This window comes from Saimiri boliviensis, chromosome 1 (assembly GCF_048565385.1).
Source record: "Saimiri boliviensis isolate mSaiBol1 chromosome 1, mSaiBol1.pri, whole genome shotgun sequence".
Taxonomy (NCBI): Eukaryota; Metazoa; Chordata; class Mammalia; order Primates; family Cebidae; genus Saimiri; species Saimiri boliviensis.
Genome location: NC_133449.1, coordinates 48,785,043 through 48,810,335, shown reverse-complemented (window position 1 = coordinate 48,810,335; position 25,293 = coordinate 48,785,043). Strand labels below are relative to the sequence as shown.

The following is a 25,293-nucleotide window of genomic DNA, read 5'->3' as shown; positions in this document are numbered from 1 at the left end:
TTGACTGCAAAGATTTGAATAAATAAAAATCATGGGGTTCGTAGTAGTAGAGAGAAAGGAAAAAAATCTGATTTGCAACCATTGCAGTTGGCTATTATAACTAACTGTTCCGAAAGTTACAATGAAAAGGAAAGAATTAAGCGTTTGCCATATTTTTTCAGGAAGACATGCAGTTCATCTCCATTTGATGAAGAAAAACTCTTACAGAAGAATGCTAGCTGATAAATGTAAAAGGAATTTTAGAATTAGAATATTACCATTTTATAACCTCCAGGGCAATAATTGATTCAAACAAGGATTGTAAATAGATACTAACACTGTTAGTTGAAAGAATATTACCATGGCACCAACGTATCACCCTATGGATTACTTGGTAAATGTGGAGGAACAAATGTACCTCTACTTTGGGGTTATTTGTCAGCCTCCACCTCAGTCAAGTGATTGAGTTTAGGATATTAATAGTGACATGAAGAAATAGTATGTGCTTCTAGCTGTAATGTGGAATGAAGTACATGATGTTATCTACTAAGTTTTCTTCCCAGAAATACGAATATTTAGACCTAGCTTGCAGTTTATGGGAAATATAGGTACTAGAGGATTACATTTTTAAATACCATGAGATAAGGAAGTAGATGAGATGGGAATGGCTAAAGCTTAATAATAAAGCTGGCTGATGGGGATTCATTATCCTATTCTGTTTACTTTGTATTTATTTGACATTTTCCATTACAAAAATGTTTATAGTCTACATTCTGGTTTCTTTTAAAAAGCAACAAAGAAAGAAAAAAAGATGGGGATTGTGCTACATTGAAAGAAACCAAAGAGACATCACCAAATCCAGTATTTTTTTGAACCTTGTTAAATGAACTTTGATTGAATCCTGGTTCTAGAAAACTAGCTAAAAAGATATTTTTGGGGAAAATTTGGGAAAGTTGAAAATTACTGGCTAGAAGCTGTTATTAGAGAAGTATTTTTTTTCTTAGGGATGATGGTTTTACGGTTTTATAGGAGAATATCTTTATTTTTAGAAAAGGCATGATGAAGTATTTAGGGGTGAAATGTCATGATGCGTGTACAATTTATTTTCACACAGTCAGCATTCCTCTTCCAAACATCTCATAAGTACACAAATGCACACACATAAACAAATATGGCAAAATTTTCATGATTATTGGATTTAGGTGAAATATGTTCGCTGCATTATTTCAACTTTTACTGAAAATTTTTATAACACAAAGTTGGAGGAAAAACCAATACATTTATAGTAGTTGAATTAGGCTTGGCAAGAGGTTTTGGAAGCTTTGACTAATGTTAAATTTCATATTTGTAACTGCTGAAATCTTTGTACCTGGACACTGCTTCCTCCCACTCCTCCCATCTGCCATTAACTATTTCCTGATGAGCATTGTATTCTAACTATTGGGAAGGAGAAACTGAATCATTATTCCAACATTTGAGGGCATGTGTAAAAGTATTTGTGTCCAGGAGTGTTGAAGCCAATTATATTTTCGACGATAATTTTTTCCTATATTATTCATATAGTTAGTATAGATGTGAAAAGTGCATTTGATGATATCCAAGTAGTTCTTTACTTCTATATTTTCTTTTTTTTAAAATTTTTAAAATTTTTATTATATATATATATATATATTTTTTTTTTGAGACGGAGTTTCGCTCTTGTTACCCAGGCTGGAGTGCAATGGCGCGATCTCGGCTCACCGCAACCTCCGCCTCCTGGGTTCAGGCAATTCTCCTGCCTCAGCCTCCTGAGTAGCTGGGATCACAGGCACGCACCACCATGCCCAGCTAATTTTTTGTAGTTTTTAGTAGAGACAGGGTTTCACCATGTTGACCAGGATGGTCTCGATCTCTTGACCTCGTGATCCACCCGCCTCGGCCTCCCAAAGTGCTGGGATTACAGGCGTGAGCCACCGCGCCCGGCCTATATATATATTTTTAAAGATGGGGTTTCACGATGATGGCCAGGCTGGTTTTGAACTCCTGACCTCTGGTGATCCACCCACCTTGGCCTCCTAAAGTGCTAGGATTACAGGCATGAGCCATCATGCCTGGCAATTTTTAAATTTTTTTTTTTTTTTTTTTTGAGATGGAGTTTCGCTCTTGTTACCCAGGCTGGAGTGCAATGGCGCGATCTCGGCTCACCGCAACCTCCGCCTCCTGGGTTCAGGCAATTCTCCTGCCTCAGCCTCCTGAGTAGCTGGGATTACAGGCACGTGCCACCATGCCCAGCTAATTTTTTGTATTTTTCGTAGAGATGAGGTTTCACTATGTTGACCAGGATGGTCTTGATCTCTCGACCTTGTGATCCACCTACCTCGGCCTCCCAAAGTGCTGGGATTACAGGCGTGAGCCACCGCGCCGGCCCTATTTTTATTTTTATTTTTTTTATTTTTTAATTTTTTTATTTTTTATTTATTTATTTTTTTTTGAGATGGAGTTTCGCTCTTGTTACCCAGGCTGGAGTGCAATGGCGCGATCTCGGCTCACCGCAACCTCCGCCTCCTGGGTTCAGGCAATTCTCCTGCCTCAGCCTCCTGAGTAGCTGGGATTACAGGCACGTGCCACCATGCCCAGCTAATTTTTTGTATTTTTTAGTAGAGACGGGGTTTCACCATGTTGACCAGGATGGTCTCGATCTCTCGACCTCGTGATCCACCCACCTCGGCCTCCCAAAGTGCTGGGATTACAGGCTTGAGCCACCACGCCCGGCTTAAATTTTTTTTAAGAAGTGGTTTTGGCCGGGTGTGGTGGCTCACGCCTGTAATCCCAGCACTTTGGGAGGCCGAGGCGGATGGATCATGAGGTCAAGAGATAGAGACCGTCCTGGTCAACATGGTGAAACCCCGTCTCTACTAAAAATGCAAAAAATTATCTGGGCATGGTGGTGCGTGCCAGTAATCCCAGCTACTCAGGAGGCTGAGGCAGGAGAATTGCCTGAACCCAGGAGGCGGAGATTGTGGTGAGCCGAGATCGTGCCATTGCACTCCAGCCTGGGTAACAAGAGCAAAACTACGTCTCAAAAAAAAAAAAAAAAAAAAGATGAGGTTTCACCATGATGGCCAGGCTAGTCTTGAACTCCTGACTTCAGGTGATCCACCTACCTCGGCCTCCCAAAGTGCTAGGATTACAAGCGTGAGCCACCGTGCCCGGCCTTACTTCTATATGAGACAGAGTTTCGCTCTTGTTACCCAGGCTGGAGTGCAATGGCATGATCTCGGCTCACTGCAACCTCTGCCTCCTGGGTTCAAGCAATTCTTCTGCCTCAGCCTCCTGAGTAGCTGGGACTACAGGCGTGCGCCGCCATGCCCAGCTAATTTTTGTATTTTTAGTAGAGACGGGGTTTCACCATGTTGACCAGGATGGTCTCGATCTCTTGACCTTGTGATCCACCTGCCTCGGCCTCCCAAAGTGCTGGGATTACAGGCGTGAGCCACTGCGCCCAGCCTACTTCTATATTTTCATCTTACTTTCTCCAGGGAACAATTGCCTATTTACTAGATTCTGTGGATGTTAGATGTATTGTCTCCTTTATCTTAAGATCACGTGTAAGTGTAATCATAAGATTTGGAATTTCAGTTTTTTGATCTGGAAAATATATTGTTTTTAATCTTGCTAATATAGAGATAATTTTGTATTTTGTTTATGAAATAATACCAGGTTTATGTGAATCAGATTTTAGTTGTTCATTTTTTTTTTTGGTGGTTCTTTTTATTTTTTCATTTATTTTATTTATTTATTTATTTTATTTATTTATTTATTTATTTATTTATTTATTTTTTGTGACGGAGTTTCGCTCTTGTTACCCAGGCTGGAGTGCAATGGCGCGATCTCGGCTCACTGCAACTTCCGCCTCCCGGGTTCAAGCAATTCTCCTGCCTCAGCCTCCTGAGTAGCTGGGATTACAGGCACGCGCCAACATGCCCAGCTAATTTTTTGTATTTTTCGTAGAGATTGGGTTTCACTATGTTGACCAGGATGGTCTTGATCTCTCGACCTTGTGATCCACCTACCTCGGCCTCCCAAAGTGCTGGGATTACAGGCGTGAGCCACCGCGCCGGCCCTATTTTTATTTTTATTTTTTTTATTTTTTATTTTTTTTATTTTTTATTTATTTATTTTTTTTTGAGATGGAGTTTCGCTCTTGTTACCCAGGCTGGAGTGCAATGGCGCGATCTCGGCTCACCGCAACCTCCGCCTCCTGGGTTCAGGCAATTCTCCTGCCTCAGCCTCCTGAGTAGCTGGGATTACAGGCACGTGCCACCATGCCCAGCTAATTTTTTGTATTTTTCGTAGAGATGAGGTTTCACTATGTTGACCAGGATGGTCTTGATCTCTCGACCTTGTGATCCACCTACCTCGGCCTCCCAAAGTGCTGGGATTACAGGCGTGAGCCACCGCGCCGGCCCTATTTTTATTTTTATTTTTTTTATTTTTTAATTTTTTTATTTTTTATTTATTTATTTTTTTTTGAGATGGAGTTTCGCTCTTGTTACCCAGGCTGGAGTGCAATGGCGCGATCTCGGCTCACCGCAACCTCCGCCTCCTGGGTTCAGGCAATTCTCCTGCCTCAGCCTCCTGAGTAGCTGGGATTACAGGCACGTGCCACCATGCCCAGCTAATTTTTTGTATTTTTTAGTAGAGACGGGGTTTCACCATGTTGACCAGGATGGTCTCGATCTCTCGACCTCGTGATCCACCCACCTCGGCCTCCCAAAGTGCTGGGATTACAGGCTTGAGCCACCGCGCCCGGCCTATTTTTATTTTTTAATAGAGATGGGGTATCACTGTGTTGTCCAGGCTAGTCTTCAACTCCTGGGCTTTAGCAGTCCTCCTACCTTGGCCTCCTAAAGTGCTGGGATTACAGGCATAAGTCACTTTGCCTGGCCTTCTGCAAGTATTTAGTCTTACTCTGTTTCAGACATTATGCTGGGACTACAAAGGTGAATGTAGTTTCTACCATTGAAGGACTCACAGCGTAGAAAGGAGAACAAACAGATCAACTGAAATACTGTATTCTGAATGCTATATAATAACTGCATGTCCACAGAGTGATGAGAGCCAAAAGGACTGAACACCAAAGGGAGGGTTTTTCAAAGAAGATGCTATTTGTATTATAAAATGGTGGCAGAAGGGCATTCTAGGCAGAGGAAATTGTAGCAAAAAGAAGCATGGAAAAAGATGACTTTTTAAAAACTTGGGGCTGTACACAAAGGGTGGGTGTGGAGAGATACAATTGGGTGCTGGCAGTATAGAGACCAAAGGGCCTTATATATAAATGAAGGAATTTGGATTTTAAACTGTATGCTGAAGGGAGCTTGCCAAAGATTTAAAAATGGAAGTGATCAATTTTGTGTTTTGAGAAGAGAATGCTTTGTTGGCTATATGTGTGTGTGTGTGTGTGTGTGTGTATATACACACACACATATATGTATATATATATGATCCCGTATATATATAATCCCACATATATATATATATAATTGACTGGAGAATAGGGAGACTTGTCAGGGGCACTATTTTATGATTGTTCATATAAAAGATTGGTGCCTTGCCAAAGAAGAGATGATAAAGCAGAGGGAGATATGGAAGGGGTTAGTGATCTCTTAGATATCAGGGATAAGAGAGACGATAAAATATTTACTTTTAGAGGCTGAGAGGATGGGATTTCATCCAAGGAAGTTGAGACTGTAACAGGTGCATTGTAGATTTTGGACATTTCAGGTTGGAGCACAGCTCTAGTGCATTCTTTTCTTCATGAATTTTCATTTCTTAACCATTAAAATCTCCTACAACTCAACAACAAAACAAACTAATGGGCAGAAGGACTTAAACAGACATTTTTCTAAAGAAGATGTACACATGGTCAATAAGCGCATGTAAAGATGTGCAACTTTGCTAATCATTAGGCAAATGTAAATTACAACCACAATGAGATACCACTTTACTCCACTAGGTTGGCTTTTATTCAAGAAACATAACAAATGTTGGTGAGGATGTCCAGAAATTGGAACTCCTGTGCATTGCTGGTGGGAATGTAACAAAGCTGCTGTGGAAAAGTTTGCTGATTTCTCAAAAAGATATACATATAGCTAGGCATGGTAAAGCATGCCTGTACTCCCAGCTGTTCGGGAGACTAAGGCAGGAAGGTCATGTGAGCCCAGGTGTTCTAGGCTGCTGTGAGCTATAATCATGCCATGCACTGCAGTTTGGGTGACAGAGTGAGACCCTGTCTCTCTCTTTTTTTTTTTTTTTTTTTTTTTTTGAGACAGAGTTTCCCTCTTGTTACCCAGGCTGGAGTGCAATGGCTCGATCTCGGCTCACCGCAACCTCTGCCTCCTGGGTTCAAGCAATTCTCCTGCCTCAGCCTCCTGAGTAGCTGGGAGTTCAGGCATGCGCCATCATGCCCAGCTAATTTTTGTATTTTTAGTAGAGACGGGGTTTCACCATGTTGACCAGGATGGTCTCGATCTCTTGATCCACCTGCCTCAGCCCCCCAAAGTGCTGGGCGTGAGCCACTGCGCCTGGCCTACAAGACCCCATCTCTTAAAAAAAAAGTTATACATGGAATTACCATTACGATCCAGCAGTTCCACTTCTAGGTATATGCACAATTGAATTGAGAACAGGGACTCATAGATGCTTGCACACCAGTGTTTATAGCGGCATTATTTATGATAGCTAAAAGGTAGAAGCAGCCTGTGTCCATTGACAGATGACTGGATAAACAAATGTGGTACATGCAAACAGTGGAATATTGTTTAGCTTTCATAAGTGACAAAGTTCTGATACATGCCATATCATGGATCAACCTTGAAAACATTATGTTAAGTGAAAAAAAACAAATACAAAAGGACAAGTGTTGTACAGTTTCACTTATATGAGATACCTAGCACAGGCACATTCATAGGGAAAGTGGAATAAAGGTTACCAGGGCTCAGGGGAGGGAGAAATGGGGAGTTATTGTATAATGGGCACAGAGTTTCTGTTTAAGATGAGGAAAAATTTCTAGAAATGTACAGTATGGTAGAAGATCACAAATTGTACTAAGCTCGTAAATTTAATGTTGTTAATGCCACTGAAATGTCTACTTAAAAACTGTTAAAATGGTAATTTTCATACTGTGTATATTTGACCACAGTTAATAAAAACTTAAAATGCTATTAAATAATCTAATAAGTGACTGTCAAGTATGTCAGTTAAAATTTAATAGCTTTTTCTAGTTTATATTTTGTAAGATGGGCTTTCAAGAAAGGAAAGAGTTAGTTTTTCTAAATACTTTTTCTAAAGCCATTCTAGAGAGAGTAAGAATGATAAGATTAATTAATCTAGAGATGATAAAATTTGAATAATCTTTTGTTTTGTATAGGATATAGGATTTAGTATGGTTTGAGCCACTATTTGAATTTTTGCTGCAAGGTTTCTATCTGGTAGGTTTTTTGATTCTTTCTCTTTTTGTAAAATTTTTGTTTTTGTTTTTGTTTTTGTTTTTGTTTTTGTTTTTGTTTTTTGAGACGGAGTTTCACTCTTGTTACCCAGGCTGGAGTGCAATGGCACCATCTCGGCTCACCGCAACCTCCGCCTCCTGGGTTCAGGCAATTCTCCTGCCTCAGCCTCCTGAGTAGCTGGGATTACAGGCACGTGCCACCATGCCCAGCTAATTTTTTGTATTTTTAGTAGAGACGGGGTTTCACCATGTTGACCAGGATGGTCTCGATCTCTTGACCTCGTGATCCACTCGCCTCGGCCTCCCAAAGTGCTGGGATTACAGGCTTGAGCCACCGCGCCCGGCTAAATTTATTTTTTTAATTTAAAATTATCATTCTTATGGATCTTTTCATAAAATTTAAACATTTTGTTTTTCTTATATTTATCATTCATTACTCTATTTTTTCTTCTTTTTTTTTTTTTTGAGACGGAGTTTCGCTCTTGTTACCCAGGCTGGAGTGCAATGGCGCGATCTTGGCTCACCACAACCTCCGCCTCCTGGGTTCAGGCAATTCTCCTGCCTCAGCCTCCTGAGTAGCTGGGATTACAGGCACGTGCCACCATGTCCAGCTAATTTTTTGTATTTTTAGTAGAGACGGGGTTTCACCATGTTGACCAGGTTGGTCTTGAACTCTTGACCTCGTGATCCACCCGCCTCAGCCTCCCAAAGTGCTGGGATTACAGGCTTGAGCCACCGCGCCCCGCTCTTCTTTTTTTTTTTTTTTTTGTTTCCATGATTGTAAATATTGAGCTGAGGAGGCAAAGTTATTATGTAGATGCTATTATTATTATTATTTAGATGCCATTAGTTAATAGATGATTATTTACATATAATTTTCTTAGGTAAGCATTTTGTTTTGATTTTAGGCATTGTGGTGTGACTTCATTATATCACAGGATAAGTCTGAAAAGGCCTACAGTAAGTTTCTTTTTGAAATTTTATTTTTCTTATGATGATTCCAAATGTTTATCTCATTGTATTTTTCATTCAAAAGAAGTAGCCACTAGTAATAGTGGTTTACCCTAAGAGTCTTTTTTTTTTTTTTTTGAGACGGAGTTTCACTCCTGTTACCCAGGCTGGAGTGCAATGGCGCGATCTCGGCTCACCGCAACCTCCGCCTCCTGGGTTCAGGCAATTCTCCTGCCTCAGCCTCCTGAGTAGCTGGGATTACAGGCACGCGCCACCATGCCCAGCTAATTTTTTGTATTTTTAGTAGAGACGGGGTTTCACCATGTTGACCGGGATGGTCTCGATCTCTTGACCTTGTGATCCACCCGCCTCGGCCTCCCAAAGTGCTGGGATTACAGGCTTGAGCCACCGCGCCCGGCCCCTAAGAGTCTTTATATTGTGCATTAAATAATTTGTACTGTTAAGATTGAACTCCTTTGGGCGAAAAAACTTGTAAGTCTTATTGTATCTTTTTTTTTTCCAGGTAGCCATGAAATAGAAAAATGCATATGTATATTGCAAAGCTCATGTATTAATATGCATAGCATAGAAGGAAAGGATTACATAGCTTCCTTACCATTTCAGGTAAACAAGTGTTTCAAATTCTGGCGGGCTTTTATTGGAGAACATTTTTGAATTAATTGGTTTTAGAGGTATGTTTTGTGTCTCATATCTTGTAGCAATAAAAAATGTTATTTTTACTCAAATAAAATAACTAAATTTTGGCAGCTTTAGTGGTTTACCATTTTCCATACTTCACTGAAAAAATAAGTTGTATAATGCAGTGATTAAGAAGTCTTGGCCAGACACGGTGGCTCATGCCTGTAATCCCAGCACTTTGGGAGGCTGAGGCGGGCAGAATACGAGGTCAGGAGTTCAAGATCAGCCTGTCCAAGATGGTGAAACCCTGTCTCTACTAAAAACACAAAAATTAGCCGGGTGCAGTGGCATGCACCTGTAATCCCAGCTACTTGGGAGGCTGAGGCAGGGAACTGCTTGAACCTGGGAGGCGGAGGTTGCAGTGAACTGAGATCACGCTACTGCACTCCAGCATGGGTGACAGAGTGAGACTCTGTCTTAAAAAATAAATAAATAAATAAATAAGGAAGTCTTTTGTGGTATGTTTTTGTTGGTTTAAATGATATATAAGAACTTTGGGTTATATTAAATAAGGCATATGAATAATACTAGTCTTTTTTTGTTGCTCATCATCTTTTTTTTTTTCTTTTTTGAGACGGAGTTTTGCTTGTTACCCAGGCTGGAGTGCAATGGCGCGATTTCGGCTCACTGCAACCTCTGCCTCCTGGGTTCAGGCAATTCTCCTGCCTCAGCCTCCTGAGTAGCTGGGATTACAGGCACGTCCATGCCCAGCTAATTTTTTTGGATTTTTTAGTAGAGACAGGGTTTCACCATGTTGACCAGGATGGTCTCGATCTCTTGACCTTGTGATCCACCCGCCTCGGCCTCCCAAAGTGCTGGGATTACAGGCTTGAGCCACCGCGCCAGGCGCTCATCATCTTTTTAAATGCCCAGTGCTATCATTAACACATTGTCACTTTGTTACTGATACTGGCCAGTGGCAGGAATTTCACATTGAACAATTCCTCTTTATTAGATTTGATATTATCTTAGAGTTGCTTATTTGAATTACTTTTTTAAAAAATGCTGTACTTAATGATTATTTTACTTTGTAAAGCTATTACTAAATGCAAAGTAAAATATTCTGTAATGTTTCTTTAAAACATTTTATAAAGGGGTAGGTTCTCTTACTTCTGTCTTTTTCCACTCTTTTACCTGAAAGGTTGCAAACGTTTGGCCCACTAAATATGGATTGTTGTTTGAACGAAGCACTTCTTCACATGAGGTACCTCCCGGTTCACCCAGGTATTCTTTTTACTAACCAGAATATTATTACTTGGGTTTTTTGTGTGTGTTCATTCTGAGTTTTATCTAAAAGTTTGAGACGGTGATAATTTTCATGGTAATAGCATAGATATATGCCTCTCATCTTAGTACAAGTTGAATATCCCTGATCCAAAAATCTGAAATTCTCAAAAATCTGCAACTTTTTGAGCTCCAGCATGACACTCAAAGGAAATGCTTATTGGAACATTTCAGGTTTCGGATTCTCAAATTGGGGTTACTGTTATCAAAAAGATAATATATCATGATCAAGTGGGTTTCGTCCCAGGGATGGAGTGATGGTCTAACATATACAAGTCTTTTTTTTTTTTTTTGAGATGGAGTTTCGCTCTTGTTACCCAGGCTGGAGTGCAATGGCGCGATCTCGGCTCACCGCAACCTCCGCCTCCTGGGTTCAGGCGATTCTCCTGCCTCAGCCTCCTGAGTAGCTGGGATTACAGGCACGCGCCACCATGCCCAGGTAATTTTTTGTATTTTTAGTAGAGACGGGGTTTCACCATGTTGACCAGGATGGTCTTGATCTCTCGACCTGGTGATCCACCCGTGTCGGCCTCCCAAAGTGCTGGGATTACATGCTTGAGCCACTGCGCCCAGCTTTTTTTTTTTAATTTAAAATTTAATTCCTTTTTAAAAGACAGGGTTTCACCATGTTGGTCAGGCTGGTCTTGAACTCCTGACCTCAGGTGGTCTGCCCACTTCAGACATATACAAGTCAATAAATGTGACACATCACATAAACAATTAAAAACCAGGCTGGATGCGATAGCTCATGCCTAAAATCCCAGCACTTTAGGACACCAAGGCAGGTTGATCACGAAGTCAGGAGTTCAAGACTAGCCTGACCAACATGGTGAAACCCCATCTCTGCTCAAAATACAAAAATTACCTGGGTGTGGTGGCGTGCACTTGTAATTCTGCTACTCAGGAGGCTGAGGCAGGAGAATTGCTTGAACCTGGGAGGTGGAGGTTGCAGTGAGCTGCAACTTCAGCCTGACAGAGCAAGACTCAGTCTCAAAAAACAAAACAAAGCAAAAGAAAATGAGATCAAGGAGTATGCAAAGGCATACAGAGTGTTATAATGGACTTTGGAGACTCAGAAGGGGCAGGGTGAGAAGAAGGTGTGGGATTAAAAAAACTACATTTTCCATATAACATCCACTACTTGGGCGACAGGAACACTAAAATCTCAGAATTCACCAGTATATAATTCTGTGTAACCAAAAACCACTTGTACTCCCAAAAGAATTAGGGTTTCTCAATTGTTAGTGTAAAGCAAATAATCTAAAGTCTGAAGAAATCTGAAATCCAAAATACTTCTAGTCCCAAGTATTTCAGATAAGGGATACTCAGCCCATATGTACACTCATGTGCTCTATGTACTTGGCACTTAATTAGCTTTTTTCCGGTCCAAGTGGTAAAATTGAATATGCAAATAAATAGCTTAAAATAACAAGATTCAATTCTTAGCACTGCCATTTTCTCAATGTAGTGCTTTGAGCAGATCATTATCGCTTTCTTATCTATAGATTCCTTAAATTACTGGAATATTATCATTTATCATTTAGGACTTATGCAAAGATTAAGCTAGCTAAATGTATATTGGCTTTGACACAGGGCCTAGTATGTACAGGTATGCAACAAAAAATGGTAAATGTTTATTAGTGTTGTGTTTGTCTTGTCTCCCTGTGAATTGTGAACACATTGAAGGGCAGCAACATACATTTCATGTGGTGCAAGAGGCAAACACTTGCTAAGTCTTAAATAAATTACTTGTAGATTTTAATCTCTTTCTGCTTGGAAAGAAAGCCTGTCTTCACTCCAAAAAAAATAATTACTGGCTGGTCCAATGGTAGTGGGTTGTCAGAACTTATTAGCAAAGAAATAAAGTTCCTGGCCGGGCGTAGAGGCTCACACCTGTAATCCAAGCACTTTGGAGGCCAAGGCAGGCAGATCACCTGAGGTCAGGAGTTCAAGACCAGCCTGACCAACATGGTGAAACACCGTCTTTCTTTAAAAAAAAAAAAAAGAAAGTTCCTTAAAAAAATTGTAGGCTTTTGGCAGGGTGTGGTGGCTCACGCCTGTAATCCTAGCACCTTGCGAGGCCAAGGTGAGTGGATCACCTGAGGTCCAGAGTTTGAGACCAGTGTGGCCAACATGGTGAAACCCTGACTCTATTAAAAATACAGAAAGACTAGCCAGGAATGGTGGTGTGTGCCTGTAATCTCAGTTACTTTGGAGGTTGAGACAGGAGAATTGCTTGAAATTGGGAGGTGGAAGTTGCAGTGAGCAGAGATTGTGCCTCTGCACTCCAGCCTGGGCAACAGAGTGAGATGCTGTCTCAAAAAAAAAAAAAAAAAAAAAGAAAAAGAAAAGAAAAAAAATAGGCTTTTAATTTACTTGAAGTAGTTTTTTTTTCTTCCTTTTTTAAAAAATGCACTTCTTTGTCAGCAGGTACAGGAGAATAAATTTCTTTCTTAGCTGCCAAAGACACACTGCCAGTAAGAGAGGTCAATAAAAAAAGACTGCTTTGTGCATATTACTCCATCAGTTCTGTATTGTAATGACTGCTGTGTGCAGAAATTCCCTAGGCTATATTGATTTCCCTTTGTCCGTGCATTGATAGAATTACTCTAAGGTGAGATTTCTAGGAATGAAATAGAAGATAATGTGGGCCGGGCGCGGTGGCTCAAGCCTGTAATCCCAGCACTTTGGGAGGCCGAGGCAGGTGGATCACCAGGTCGAGAGATCGAGACCATCCTGGTCAACATGGTGAAACCCCATCTCTACTAAAAATACAAAAAATTAGCTGGGCATGGTGGCGCGTGCCTGTAATCCCAGCTACTCAGGAGGCTGAGGCAGGAAAATCGCCTGAACCCAGGAGGCGGAGGTTGCGGTGAGCCGAGATCGCGCCATTGCACTCCATCCTGGGTAACAAGACCGAAACTCCATCTCAAAAAAAAAAAAAAAAAAAAAAAAGAAGATAATGTGAAAAATAGTATGTACAAAGTTTAGAAGATTACATTTTGAGATGGTAGGTTTCTAGTTGCTTGTGTAATCTGGAGAAGATACTTCTTTGCAAGAAAAGTGCAAAATATGTACAGAGACATATTCATATTGTATTGGTAATTAATTGATTATTTATTTGTTCGTTGCTAGAGAACCTTTGCCCACTATGTTTAGCATGCTGCACCCACTAGATGAAATAACTCCACTTGTTTGTAAATCTGGAAGTAAGTATATTTTTATATTCTTTTAGATAAGCTCTTTTTTTTTTGACTTTGGTGAGGGGAGATTGTACAGGAGGTGGTATGAAAACTGACTTATTTTATAAAAATAATATAATGTAAACATTTTACAAAATAATTTCTACAAAATAGAAATTATGAATTTCTTGAATACTTTGGTATTAACTGCTCAATAATTATTTTAGTTAAAATAAGGCATATAAATCAATGAGGAATACTGATATATTTATTAACCTACCTGTAGATGACTGTTCTTTGATAAGTAAATGAATGATACTTAGATGAAGTAAAGTTTATTTTTTGTTGTTGTTTTGTTTTTTTTTTTTTGTTTTTTTTTTTTTTGGGGTGGGCTCTTGCTCTGTGGTCTAGGCTGGAGTGCAATGGTTTGATCTTGGCTCACTTGCAACCTCTGCCTCCCAGGCTCAAGTGATCCTTCCATGTCAGCCTCTCAAGTAACTGGGACTACAGGTGTGCATCACCTAACCTAACTAATTTTTTGGGTATTGTTTGGTAGAGTTGGGGTTTCTCCATGTTGTCCAGGCTGGTCTCGACCACGTGGGCTCCAGTGATCCACCTTTCTTGGCCTCCTAAAGTGTTGGGATTACAGGTGTGAGCCACTGTGTGTGCCTGGCTTAAGTTTTTTTTTTTTTTTCCCCAAGAAAAAAATACAGAGCCTTATGTGTATGCTGTGTAAATTTTGATATTTCACTTTTCCTGCTTATAACAATATAATTTGCTGGGGCTGAGAACTTTCAATATTTTCTACAGATATTTCTTTCTTTCTTTATTTTTTTTTCCTGGAGACAGTTTCACTCTGTCACCCAGGCTGGAGTGTAGTGGCATGATCTCAGTTCACTGCAACCTTCATCTCCAGGGTTCAAGTGATTCTTGTGCCTCAGCCACCAAGTAGCTGGGACTACAGACATGTGCCAGTATGCCTGGCTAATTTTTGTGTTTTTAGTACAGACATGGTCTCTCCATGTTGGCCAGGCTGGTCCTAAAGTCCTGGCCTCAAGTGATCTGCCTGCCTTGGCCTCCTACAAATATTTCTAGATACTTTTTTATAAATTTTTAAGTTTGGCCAAATGGAGGATAATGAGGACCTGAGACTGAAAAAATATTTATATTCTTTGACATTTTTGTTTTAGGACTTTATTCCAAGTACATATTATGAAATTCCACTGGGGCTTGTCTCCCCTCCACCCCGTCGAGATGGTGTCTTGCTCTCTCCCCAGGCTGGAGTGCAGTGGTGTGATCTTGGCTCACTGCAACCTTGCCTCTTGGGTTCAAGTGATTTTCCTGCCTCAGCCTCCCAAGTAGCTGGGGTTACAGGAATGCGTCACCATGCCCAGCTAATTTTTGTATTTTTAGTAGAGACAGGGTTTCACCATGTTGGCCAGGCTAGTCTTGAACTCTTGACCTCATGATCCACCTGCCTTGGCCTCCCAAAGTGCTGGGATTACAGGCAAGAGCCACCGCGCCCAGCTGCTTTTTGTCTTCTATATCATGTCTGGGCAAACTGCAGGCCATGAGCTAAATTCAGCCTGCAGCATGTTTATGTAAAGCTTGTGGCCGGGCGCGGTGGCTCAAGCCTGTAATCCCAGCACTTTGGGAGGCCGAGGTGGGTGGATCACGAGGTCGAGAGATCGAGACCATCCTAGTCAACATGGTGAAATCCCGTCTCTACTAAAAATACAAAAAATTAGCTGGGCATGGTGGCTCGTGCCTGTAATCCCAGCTACTCAGGAGGCTGAGGCAGGAGAATTGCCTGAACCCAGGAGGCGGAGGTTGCGGTGAACCGAGATCGCGCCATTGCACTCCAGCCTGGGTGACAAGAGTGAAACTCCGTCTCAAAAAAAAAAAAAAAAAAAAAAAAAAAAGCTTGTGAGCTAAGAATGTTTTTTGTTTTGCTTTTTTTTTTTGAGACAGAATTTTGCCCTTGTTGGTCAGGCCGGAGTGCAGTGGTGTGATCTCGGCTCACTGCAACCTCTACCTCCCTGGTTCAAGTGATTCTCCTGTCTCAGCCTCCCAGGTAGCTGGGATTACAGGCATGTGCCACCACACCCAGCTAATTTTGTGTTTTTAGTAGAGACAGAGTTTCACCATGTTGGTCAGGCTGGTCTTCAACTTCTGACCTCAGGTGATCCACCCGCTTTGGCCTCTCAGAGTGTGGGATTACATCATGAGCCACTATGCCTGACCTAAGAACAGTTTTTACTTTTTTAAAGGGTTGTAGAAAATAACAAAGATTATGTGATAGAGGCAGTATGTGGACAGCAAACTAAACTATTTGTGCTTTGATCTTTTGCAGAAAAAGTTCAAATTTTATATTGTTAGCAGTTGTAGACAACCTAAATAAACATATTAGGGCATGGGATTAAATGGTATGCAGCCATTTTTTTTTAAAGTACAATTTCCACTTTATTTTTTCTTTAGAGAATAGTCTGTCTTCAATCTTTAAGGACTCAGCACCTTACATGGGCTTTGGGGTGGGTCTTGGGGTAGCACCTGCAGGTCTAAATCAGGGTGGGCGTGGTCAGTCCTTGTGGGCTTTACTAGATCGATTCCTGTCTACTTTGGTGTGAATTGTACAACTCACACAGTAATGCAGTTTCACATACAGCTTGGGAAACACAGAAGCATGGCAGATGCTTGCTTCAGAAATGTCCCTGACTGCTGCAGCCTCCACTATGTTTCAGATGACAAACTTTATTTATTTATTTATTTATTTAAAAAGACGGGGTTTCACCGTATTGGTCAGGCTGGTCTTGAACTCCCGACCTTAGGTGATCCGCCTGCCTTGGCCTCCAAAGTGCTTGGATTACAGGTGTGAGCCACTACGCCCAGCAGATGACAAACTTTTTATTGGCTCTGACCTTGGGCACACATTGGGCACAGTTTGTGCAGCAAATAGGCTGCATGTGGCTGTGGCCCTTTTTGGCAGGTCTGTTGTTCCTTCTTTTCCTTGTCTTTTTGGAACCACATTCCAGAGAGAGGAGTACAGACATTATTGATCATATTTTTGCATAATATTTAGTGGACTCAGGAATTGCTTATTTGTAATGTCAAGTGGGATACAAAACTTTAACACAATATGATTATAATTTTGTGAAAACCTGCAAAGTATGTATACTGTATATGTATGAAAAAAATTCTCCAATGTATTAATGGTGGATATTTTGAGATGGTGGCATGATTTTTATTTATGAAGTATTTCTTAATGTTTATGAAATCACATTTTAAAATTTTTCTATATTTTAACTGAAACATTTGCTGTCAAGTAAGGATATGCTGTCAAGTAAGTACCAGTCCATGGTACTTTAGAAGTAAAAGCTAATCTCACTAGGAGCAACCTTATTTTGCACGTGTAACTAGTAAAGCAGAAACAACAGTGTACTGTTCAGCCCTGTCTGAATAGTAATTATAGAGTACAGCTTTCCTACGGAAGAACAGAACCAATAGGGAAATAGTTGAGTGCAATTTATAAATAAGTCAGTTGAAGTCATGGACCCTTTACAGGCTGTGGCTGATGAATTTAATGCTGAGAGTCGGCACAAGTCTTTAACATTTAACAGCATGTGTATGAAGCTGAAACTTGTAATGCTCTCATCTTTCATGTATTTTAGGGAAGTCGATGCCTAAAGTAAATTTATTAAAAATTCAGAGTTGATTATATAACATATTAATGGATTTTGTGCTCTCTTTGGCTTGGTTGTTGTTTAAGAATTTTAAGAGCTCTGTTCATAAATGTCAGTCTCATAAAGCCCATTGTTCTATACCTGATTTTTCTATTTTATTTTTAAGGTCTTTTTGGTTCACCACGGGTGCAATATGTTGTAGATCATGCAATGAAAATTGTTTTCCTCAATACTGACCCCTCTATTGTGATGACTTATGATGCAGTTCAAAATGTGCATTCTGTGTGGACTCTTCGGAGAGTCAGATCAGAGGTAAGGAGAAAGGCAAGTTACTTCTTCTTAGTAGAAAAGGGTAGGCCAGGTTCTTGCACCTGTAATCCCAGCACTTTGGGAGGCCGAGGCAGGCAGATCACTTGAGGTCAGGAGTTCAAGACTAGCTTGGCTAACATGGTGAAACTCCATCTCTACCAAAAATATAAAAAATTAGCCAGGTGTGGTGGTGCACGCCTATAATCCCAGCTACTCAGTGGGCTAAGGCAGGAGAATCGCTCGAACCCAGGAGGTGGAGGTTGCAGTGAGCCAAGATTGCACCACTGTACTCCAGCCTGGGCGACAGAATGAGACTCCATTTCAAAAAAAAAAAAAAAGGAAAGAGTAGTTAATACTTCATACCTTTACATGTTTTTGGAAATATCATTTGTGCATAGTTGTTTTGTTATTATTATTATCATTGTCATCATCATCTTTAAGGACAGGGTTTCACTCTCTCACCCAGGCTGAAGGATAATGGCACCATCATAGTTCACTGCATCCTTGAACGCCTGGGCTCAAGTAATCCTCCTGCCTCAGCCTTTTGAGTAGCTAGGACTACAAGTGTGTACCACCACTCCCACCTAATTTTTAATTTTTGTAGAGAAGGGGTCTTGCTATGTTGCCCAGGCTGGTCTTGAACTTCTTGGCTCAAGGAGTCCTCTTGCCTCACCCTCCCAAAGTTCTGGGATTATTGATGTCAGCCATAGCACGTGACCTCATTTGTGAGATAGATTAAGCTTCTTAGGAAAGAAAAAATATTGTGTCTTTAGTAACTGACTTCAACTTGCATTCTTACAAGGAAATTGCTGTTTTGTTCTAATTATTGTCTTTTTTTCCTCCTTCTCTTTATTTTGACTTAAGGAAGAGAATGCTGTTTTAAAGTTCTCTGAACAGGGGGGAACCCCACAGAATATGGCCACTAGTAGCTCCCTCACAGCACATCTCAGAAGCCTCTCCAAAGGAGATTCCCCTGTGACTTCACCTTTCCAGAATTACTCCTCCATTCACAGTCAGAGTCGCTCAACCTCATCACCTAGTCTCCATTCTCGCTCACCTTCTATTTCCAACATGGCAGCTCTAAGGTAGACGAATTTCCTGGTTTTTCTTTTTAAGCTTTCTCTTTTGTCCTGAGGATTTAGAATTTCTGTTGACAGCTTTTTTTAGGGAAAATATATTTAGGGGAGATTTTTTTTTTTTTTTTTGAGACGGAGTTTCACTCTTGTTATCCAGGCTGGAGTGCAATGGCGCGATCTCGGCTGACCACGACCTCCGCCTCCTGGGTTCAGGCAATTCTCCTGCCTCAGCCTCCTGAGTAGCTGGGATTACAGGCGTGCGCCACCATGCCCAGCTAATTTTTTGTATTTTTAGTAGAGACGGAGTTTCACCATGTTGACCCAGGATGATCTTGATCTCTCGACCTCGTGATCCACCCACCTCGGCCTCCCAAAGTGCTGGGATTACAGGCTTGAGCCACCGCACACGGCCTTAGGGGAGATATTTTTATTTTTATTTTTATTTTTATTTTTATTTTATTTTATTTTTTGACACCGAGTTTCGCCCTTGTTACCCAGGCTGGAGTGCAATGGCGCGATCTCGGCTCACCACAACCTCCGCCTCCTGGGCTCAGGCAATTCTCCTGCCTCAGCCTCCTGAGTAGCTGGGATTACAGGCACGTGCCACCATGCCCAGCTAATTTTTTGCGCTTTTAGTAGAGACGGGGCTTCACCATGTTGACCAGGATGGTCTCGATCTCTCGACCTCGTGATCCACCCGCCTCGGCCTCCCAAAGTGCTGGGATTACAGGCTTGAGCCACCGCGCCCGGCTAGGGGAGATATTTTTAAAGGGAAATAGCCATTTTCCCAGTTGAGCCACTTTTACTAAGATTTCTAAGTTTACCATGTCACTTTCTGTCCTAAGTCATATTTTGAAACTGCTTCTGCTTGTACTAAGATTGGTTGCCTCATTTCTACCACTATATGGACAGCAGTTCGATAAATATTAATTCCCAAAATATTGTGGCACAATTTTGTTTTGGCCTTAATTTGTGTTAGTTTTTCTTTTGTTCTTATTTGATATCTAATTGTATCTATCTAATTTGATATCTAATTGTATCTATCTCTATATAGATACATGTTTAAATCGCCAGATATTTATATCTGGTGCTACAGGGACATTGGTTGGTTGATATATATATGCCTGACTATACAGGGACAGTGTTTAGTGCTTTATGAATAATCAGTTCATTTTCCAAAAAAGATGATCTAATTTTAGTTTTTTTTGGTGCCCCGACTCCGATATGAACTAACTTTTAGTTTTAAAAGATGAATGTTTCTTTTTTCTATTCTTTTTTTTTTCTTTTTTTTTTTGAGACAGAGTCTCGCTCTGTTGCCCAGGCTAGAGTGCAATGGTATGGTCTTGGCTCACTGCAATCTCCGCCTCCCGGCTTCAAGTAATTCTCCCACCTTAGCCTCCGGAGTAGCTGGGACTACAGGTACATGCTACCACATCCGGCTAATTTTTTTGTGTTTTTAGTAGAGATGAGATTTCACTATCTTGGCCAAGCTGGTATTGAACTCCTGGCCTTGTAATCCACCTGCCTTAGCCTCCCAAAGTGCTGGGATTACAGGCATGAGCCACCATGCCTGGCCAAGATGAATTTTTCTAATAAGAATTCTAAATCTTTAGAACATAGTAAAGCACAGTGATATGAACCATTTAAATAGCAACTCCGTTTTGAAAAGTTTTAATTTCTGACTGGGATTATGCCATGAATGCTCTTCTGTCTGTGGAAATTTGGGAAGTGTCATTGGAGTGTGTGTCATTTGAGCCTGCTTTGCTAACTGTGATGTACCCTCTCTGTTTATTTTGCAGTCGTGCTCATTCTCCTGCCTTAGGAGTGCACTCTTTTTCAGGGGTGCAAAGGTTCAACATTTCAAGCCATAATCAATCTCCAAAGAGACACAGTATTTCTCATTCTCCAAATAGTAATTCTAATGGCTCCTTTCTTGCACCAGAAACGGAGCCAATTGTTCCTGAACTGTGTATTGACCATTTGTGGACAGAAACAATGACTAATATAAGGTTTGTTTTATATATTATTATTCAAAGAAAAATGTTGCTAAAAGTCTTGGGAAATATGTGGTATTTTGCCCAAAGTTTCCTTTTAATTTGATCAGTTACTGATATATGTAAAAATATATAGAGATAGGTATTAAGGTCACCTCAGTTTCAGTAGAGGATGTTAATGATATTAAAGTGATCATAGGCTAGGAGTGGTGGCTCATGCCTGTAATCCCAGCACTTTGGGAGGCTGAGGCAGGTGGATCACTTGAACCTAGGAGTTCAATACTAGCCTGGACCACATTGTGAGACCATGTCTCTACTAAAAATACAAAAATTAGCTGGGTGTGGTAGAGCACACCTGTAATCCGAGCTACTCAGGTGGCTGAGGCAGAATTGCTCGAACCTGAGAGGTGGAGGTTGCAGTGAGATCATGCCACTGCATTCCAGCCTGGGTGACAGAGTGAGACTCTGTCTCAAAAAAAAAAAGTGATCATAAAATATTATTTTGTCACTTGACATTTCTTCCTTAGTAGTAATAATCTCTCAGATTTCCGGTGTTTTTTGTTCTAGGTGGAAATAACTAATTTCTATCAATGAGGACATTTGGGTGTTTTAGTATGTTTCCTAAGTTTTAGGTTCATATTAGTTGAGTGCCAGCTTTATTTTTTGGGAAACATAGCTTTGATCTGTGTTCTGGGTGACCTTTCTTCTTTTACGTTCTCTTTAATTCATGTGTTAATTTAACTATATACCAATGTATATGCTAGTTAACAGTCTAATAACTCACTGTCCCTGTGCTCAAAAGAGGCAGATAGCTGAAGGATGGTGACACAGGAGGGACTACTTTTGCTCGTAGGGCTTTGAAAGATGAATAGGTATTTGCTAGGTAGGTAAGTGGGGAAAGGCCACAGATGGCGGCTGGGATCAGAGGAAAAGTTCTGGTGAGTGTGTGGTGTGTTTAGGTAGTTACAAATACTCCCACTGTGGTTTATGCAGAGGGGAGGGAAAGGGCTAATAAAGAGGAGGCCTCCCAGGCACAGTGGCTTGCACCTGTAATCCTAGCACTTTGGGAGGCAGAGGCGGATGGTTCACTTGTGGTCAGGAGTTTAAGACCAGCCTGGCCTACATTGTAAAACGTCATGTCTACTATAAATAAAAAATTAACCAGGTTTGGTGGCATGCATCTGTAGTCCCAGCTACTCTGGAGGCTGAGGTGAGAGAATCATTTGAACCTGGGAGTTGGAGGTTGCAGTGAGCCAAGTTCACACCGCTGCACTCCAACTTGGGCGAGAGAGTGAGACTCTGTCCTCCCTCCCCGCACTCCCCGCCACCGCCGCAAAAAAAAAGGAGGAGGCTTGAGAGAGGGATTACTGATTGCCCTTTAGTCCTGGTCTATTTGATGACAGTGGTAAGAGGGCACTTTATAAGTGTGTTGAAAATTCGGGAAAGAGCAGAATAATAAGTGTGGAATTGTCAGCTTGTAAGTGGTGATTGAGGTAAGAGAGTTGGATCAGAATTGAAGAATTACTGTATTTAATAATTGTGTGTACATGTAGTATATAGGCCTTTTCCTAAGGAGAGAGTTTTAACATTCCTTAGATTCTCAAAGGGATTCCTGGTCTCCCAATAGTTAAAATCCAGTGGTGTAGAATTAGAAGAGGGCTAGGGACTGAAGTTCTGGAAACAGAATTTGGGGAGTGGAAAGAGATAAAGCTGCGGCAGAGAGGCAAAGCAAAAGAGGTCAGATGGGAGAAGCAGCAGGAAATACAGAACATAGAAAAGAGAGCATTTCAAGAATACAGAGATGCCAGTATTGCCACATACTGGTGAAGTGTGGCCCTGAGAGCTGAGCCCAGAGAGGAGGTACCTGGGTGGCAGTGGGTTCTCTGGTGACCTTGGCCAGAGCATTTTAAGCTGGGAGGGTGGCAGGGGAAAGTGGGTTAGAAAAAGTAAACAGGGACTGAGAAAATGAATGTAGGCATACAGACTGTTTTAAGGAGTTTGCCTTTGAGTGGGAATGATGATACAAAACTAGAGGGAGTCTTGGTCAAGGAGAGTTTTGTTTTTGCTGAAGTATATTAAAATTAGTTTTCATGACATCTTACCCAATATTTTCTTTTTCTTTTTTTTTTATACTGGGTCTTACTCTGTTGCCCAGGCTGGAGTGCAGTGGCGCAATCACAACTCTCTGCAGCCTCGGCCTCCTGGGCTCAGGTGATTCTCCAACCTCTGCCTCCCAAGTAGCTGGGACTATAGGCACTCACCACCATGCCTGACTAATTTTTTGTAATTTTTGTAGAGATGTGGTTTTGCCATGATGTCCAGGCTGGTCTCAAACTCCTGAGCTCAAGCAGTCTGCCTGCCTCTGCCTCCCAAAGTAATGGGATTACAGGTGTGAGCCACTGTGCCTGGCCCCCAGTATTTCTTGCATAACCACAAGTTATTTATTTATTTATTTATTTTCTGAGACAGAGTCTTGCTCTTGTTGTCCAGGCTGGCGTGGAGTGGCGCGATCTTGGCTCACTGCAACCTCTGCCTCCTGGGTTTAAGCGATTCTCCTACCTTAGCCTCCCAAGTAGCTGGGATTACAAGTGCCTGCCACCACGCCTGGCTAATTTTTGTATTTTTAGTAGAAGCAGGGTTTCATCATCTTGTCCAGGCTGGTCTTGAACTTCTGACCTTGTGATCCATCCGCCTCGGCCACCAAACTCCTGTTGGGATTACAGGAGTGAGCCACTGCACTCAGCAGTACAAGTTTCATATCCAACCAAATTGACAAGGTTTTTTGTATACTCTAATGTTGAGTTCATTTTATATTTTAAGACTTTTAATGTGAAATAGTAGGCTATATGGAGTATACTCAAGGGAAAGTATTGGAAATACAGAGGAGAGGAAATAATTGATGGAACAAGTAACCAGAAAGGTAGGCAAGTGGTGAGATTAGCCTTAAGAGAAAGGAGTGACGGTTGATCAAATACATAGGGCAGGAGGTTGAGCTCAAGCCTTAAAGCCTCATTTTGTGTGAAATGGAAGGCAAATGCATACTTTTAGAGAGAATGGAATGGGGGATAGGTAGTCTGAAGAAAGTAAAGATGTGGATACAATGTTGAAGTAGGCTCTCTGTTTTATCTCTCATATATAAAATAAAAATATCTACCATTAAAAATCATTTTTCTTTAACTTGTTTGTAAGTTGAATATATTATAGATTCTTATTTTTTAGATTTATGGGTCTTCTGTAGCACTTTAGAAGGAAAGATTTGGGAATTAGAGATATGATTTCAGAGAGATGTGAATGAGGCCTAATCTGAGAAGGAGAGAGGAGTAGATAGGAGAAATAGCATTATGAAAGATCTGGCCCTTTGAGGGATAGGAATTCAAGTTTGCAGGCATTATTTTATAAGTAAGTGGCTTAGTTTGCATTACTTTACAAGTAGGTAGCTTACTAGTATATTAATTTAAAAGTTTCCGTAATTGTTAAATTTATTGTAGATTTCCCCAACAAAGTTGTGTAATGAGCTCATAATCAAAGAGCTGAAAGGATCTTAGAGATCATGAAGTTTAATTCTTTTTTTTTTTTTTGAGACGGAGTTTTGCTCTTGTTACCCAGGCTGGAGTGCAATGGCGCGATCTCGGCTCACCGCAACCTCCGCCTCCTGGGCTCAGGCAATTCTTCTGCCTCAGCCTCCTAAGTAGCTGGGATTACAGGCACACGCCACCACGCCCAGCTAGTTTTTTATATTTTTAGTAGAGAGGGGGTTTCACCATGTTGACCAGGATGGTCTCGATCTCTCGACCTCGTGATCCACCTGCCTCGGCCTCCCAAAGTGCTGGGATTACAGGCTTGAGCCACCGCACCCGGCCAAAGTTTAATTCTTAGAAATGTTTTTGTGTCTTCAAGATTATTGCTTGACCTAAGTAGTTTTTAGATTTCTTGCAGAATATTTTCACACTTTTAATGGTTTCTGTGGTGGATTCTTAGACCAGTGCTGACAATTACTTTATTAATATATCTATTATAGAGAGAAAAATTCACAAGCCTCAAAAGTGTTTATTACATCTGACCTATGTGGGCAAAAGTTCTTGTGCTTTTTAGTAGAGTCCCAGCTCCAGTTACGGTAAGTATATTTATTTCCCATTGTTCCTGCATAAGTAACTTAGCACTGCTTTTTCTTTTTATTTTCTTTCCTTTCTTTTTGGCTTCAGTAGTTTTATTTAGACATAATTTACGTGTCATAAAATTAACACGTTTTAACTGTACAATGAAATGATTTTTAGTAAATTACAGTGTTCTCCTGGCCTACCCCTGCTCTTTGCCTCATACCTGCCTAGAAAGAGTAATAGACATCAGCTATGCACCTCCATGCGTGTCCCTGTAGCAAATACACTTTTTACCCTGGTCATTACGATGACTAAATATTGCAAGTCAAAATTTGAAAGGCACGGTTTGAGGCCAGATGTGGTGGCTCACACCAATAATCCTGGCACTTTGAAAGGCTGAGGCAGTTGGATCATTTGAGGTCAGGAGTTCGAAATCAGCCTGGCCAACATGGTGAAACCCTGCCTTTACTAAAAATACAAAAATTAGTTGGGTGTGGTGGCATGTGCCTGCAGTCCAGCTACTCAGGAGGCTGAGGCAGGAGAATCACTTGGACCC

General features: G+C 41.1%; 1 protein-coding gene across 4 annotated transcripts in view; it reads left to right on the top strand.

Moving 5' to 3' along the window:
- ANAPC1 (anaphase promoting complex subunit 1) overlaps positions 1 to 25,293 on the top strand; it is a 123,597-nt gene that overhangs the window by 5,623 nt on the left and 92,681 nt on the right. For all 4 annotated transcript variants that reach the window (XM_039474718.2, XM_074397002.1, XM_074397019.1 and 1 more), the window contains 8 exons: positions 8,374 to 8,425; positions 8,940 to 9,040; positions 10,257 to 10,339; positions 13,535 to 13,608; positions 17,428 to 17,573; positions 18,435 to 18,655; positions 20,446 to 20,655; positions 24,659 to 24,754. In XM_039474718.2, coding sequence (XP_039330652.1) covers positions 8,374 to 8,425; positions 8,940 to 9,040; positions 10,257 to 10,339; positions 13,535 to 13,608; positions 17,428 to 17,573; positions 18,435 to 18,655; positions 20,446 to 20,655; positions 24,659 to 24,754 — 983 coding nt within the window. The remainder of the gene's footprint in view (positions 1 to 8,373; positions 8,426 to 8,939; positions 9,041 to 10,256; positions 10,340 to 13,534; positions 13,609 to 17,427; positions 17,574 to 18,434; positions 18,656 to 20,445; positions 20,656 to 24,658; positions 24,755 to 25,293) is intronic.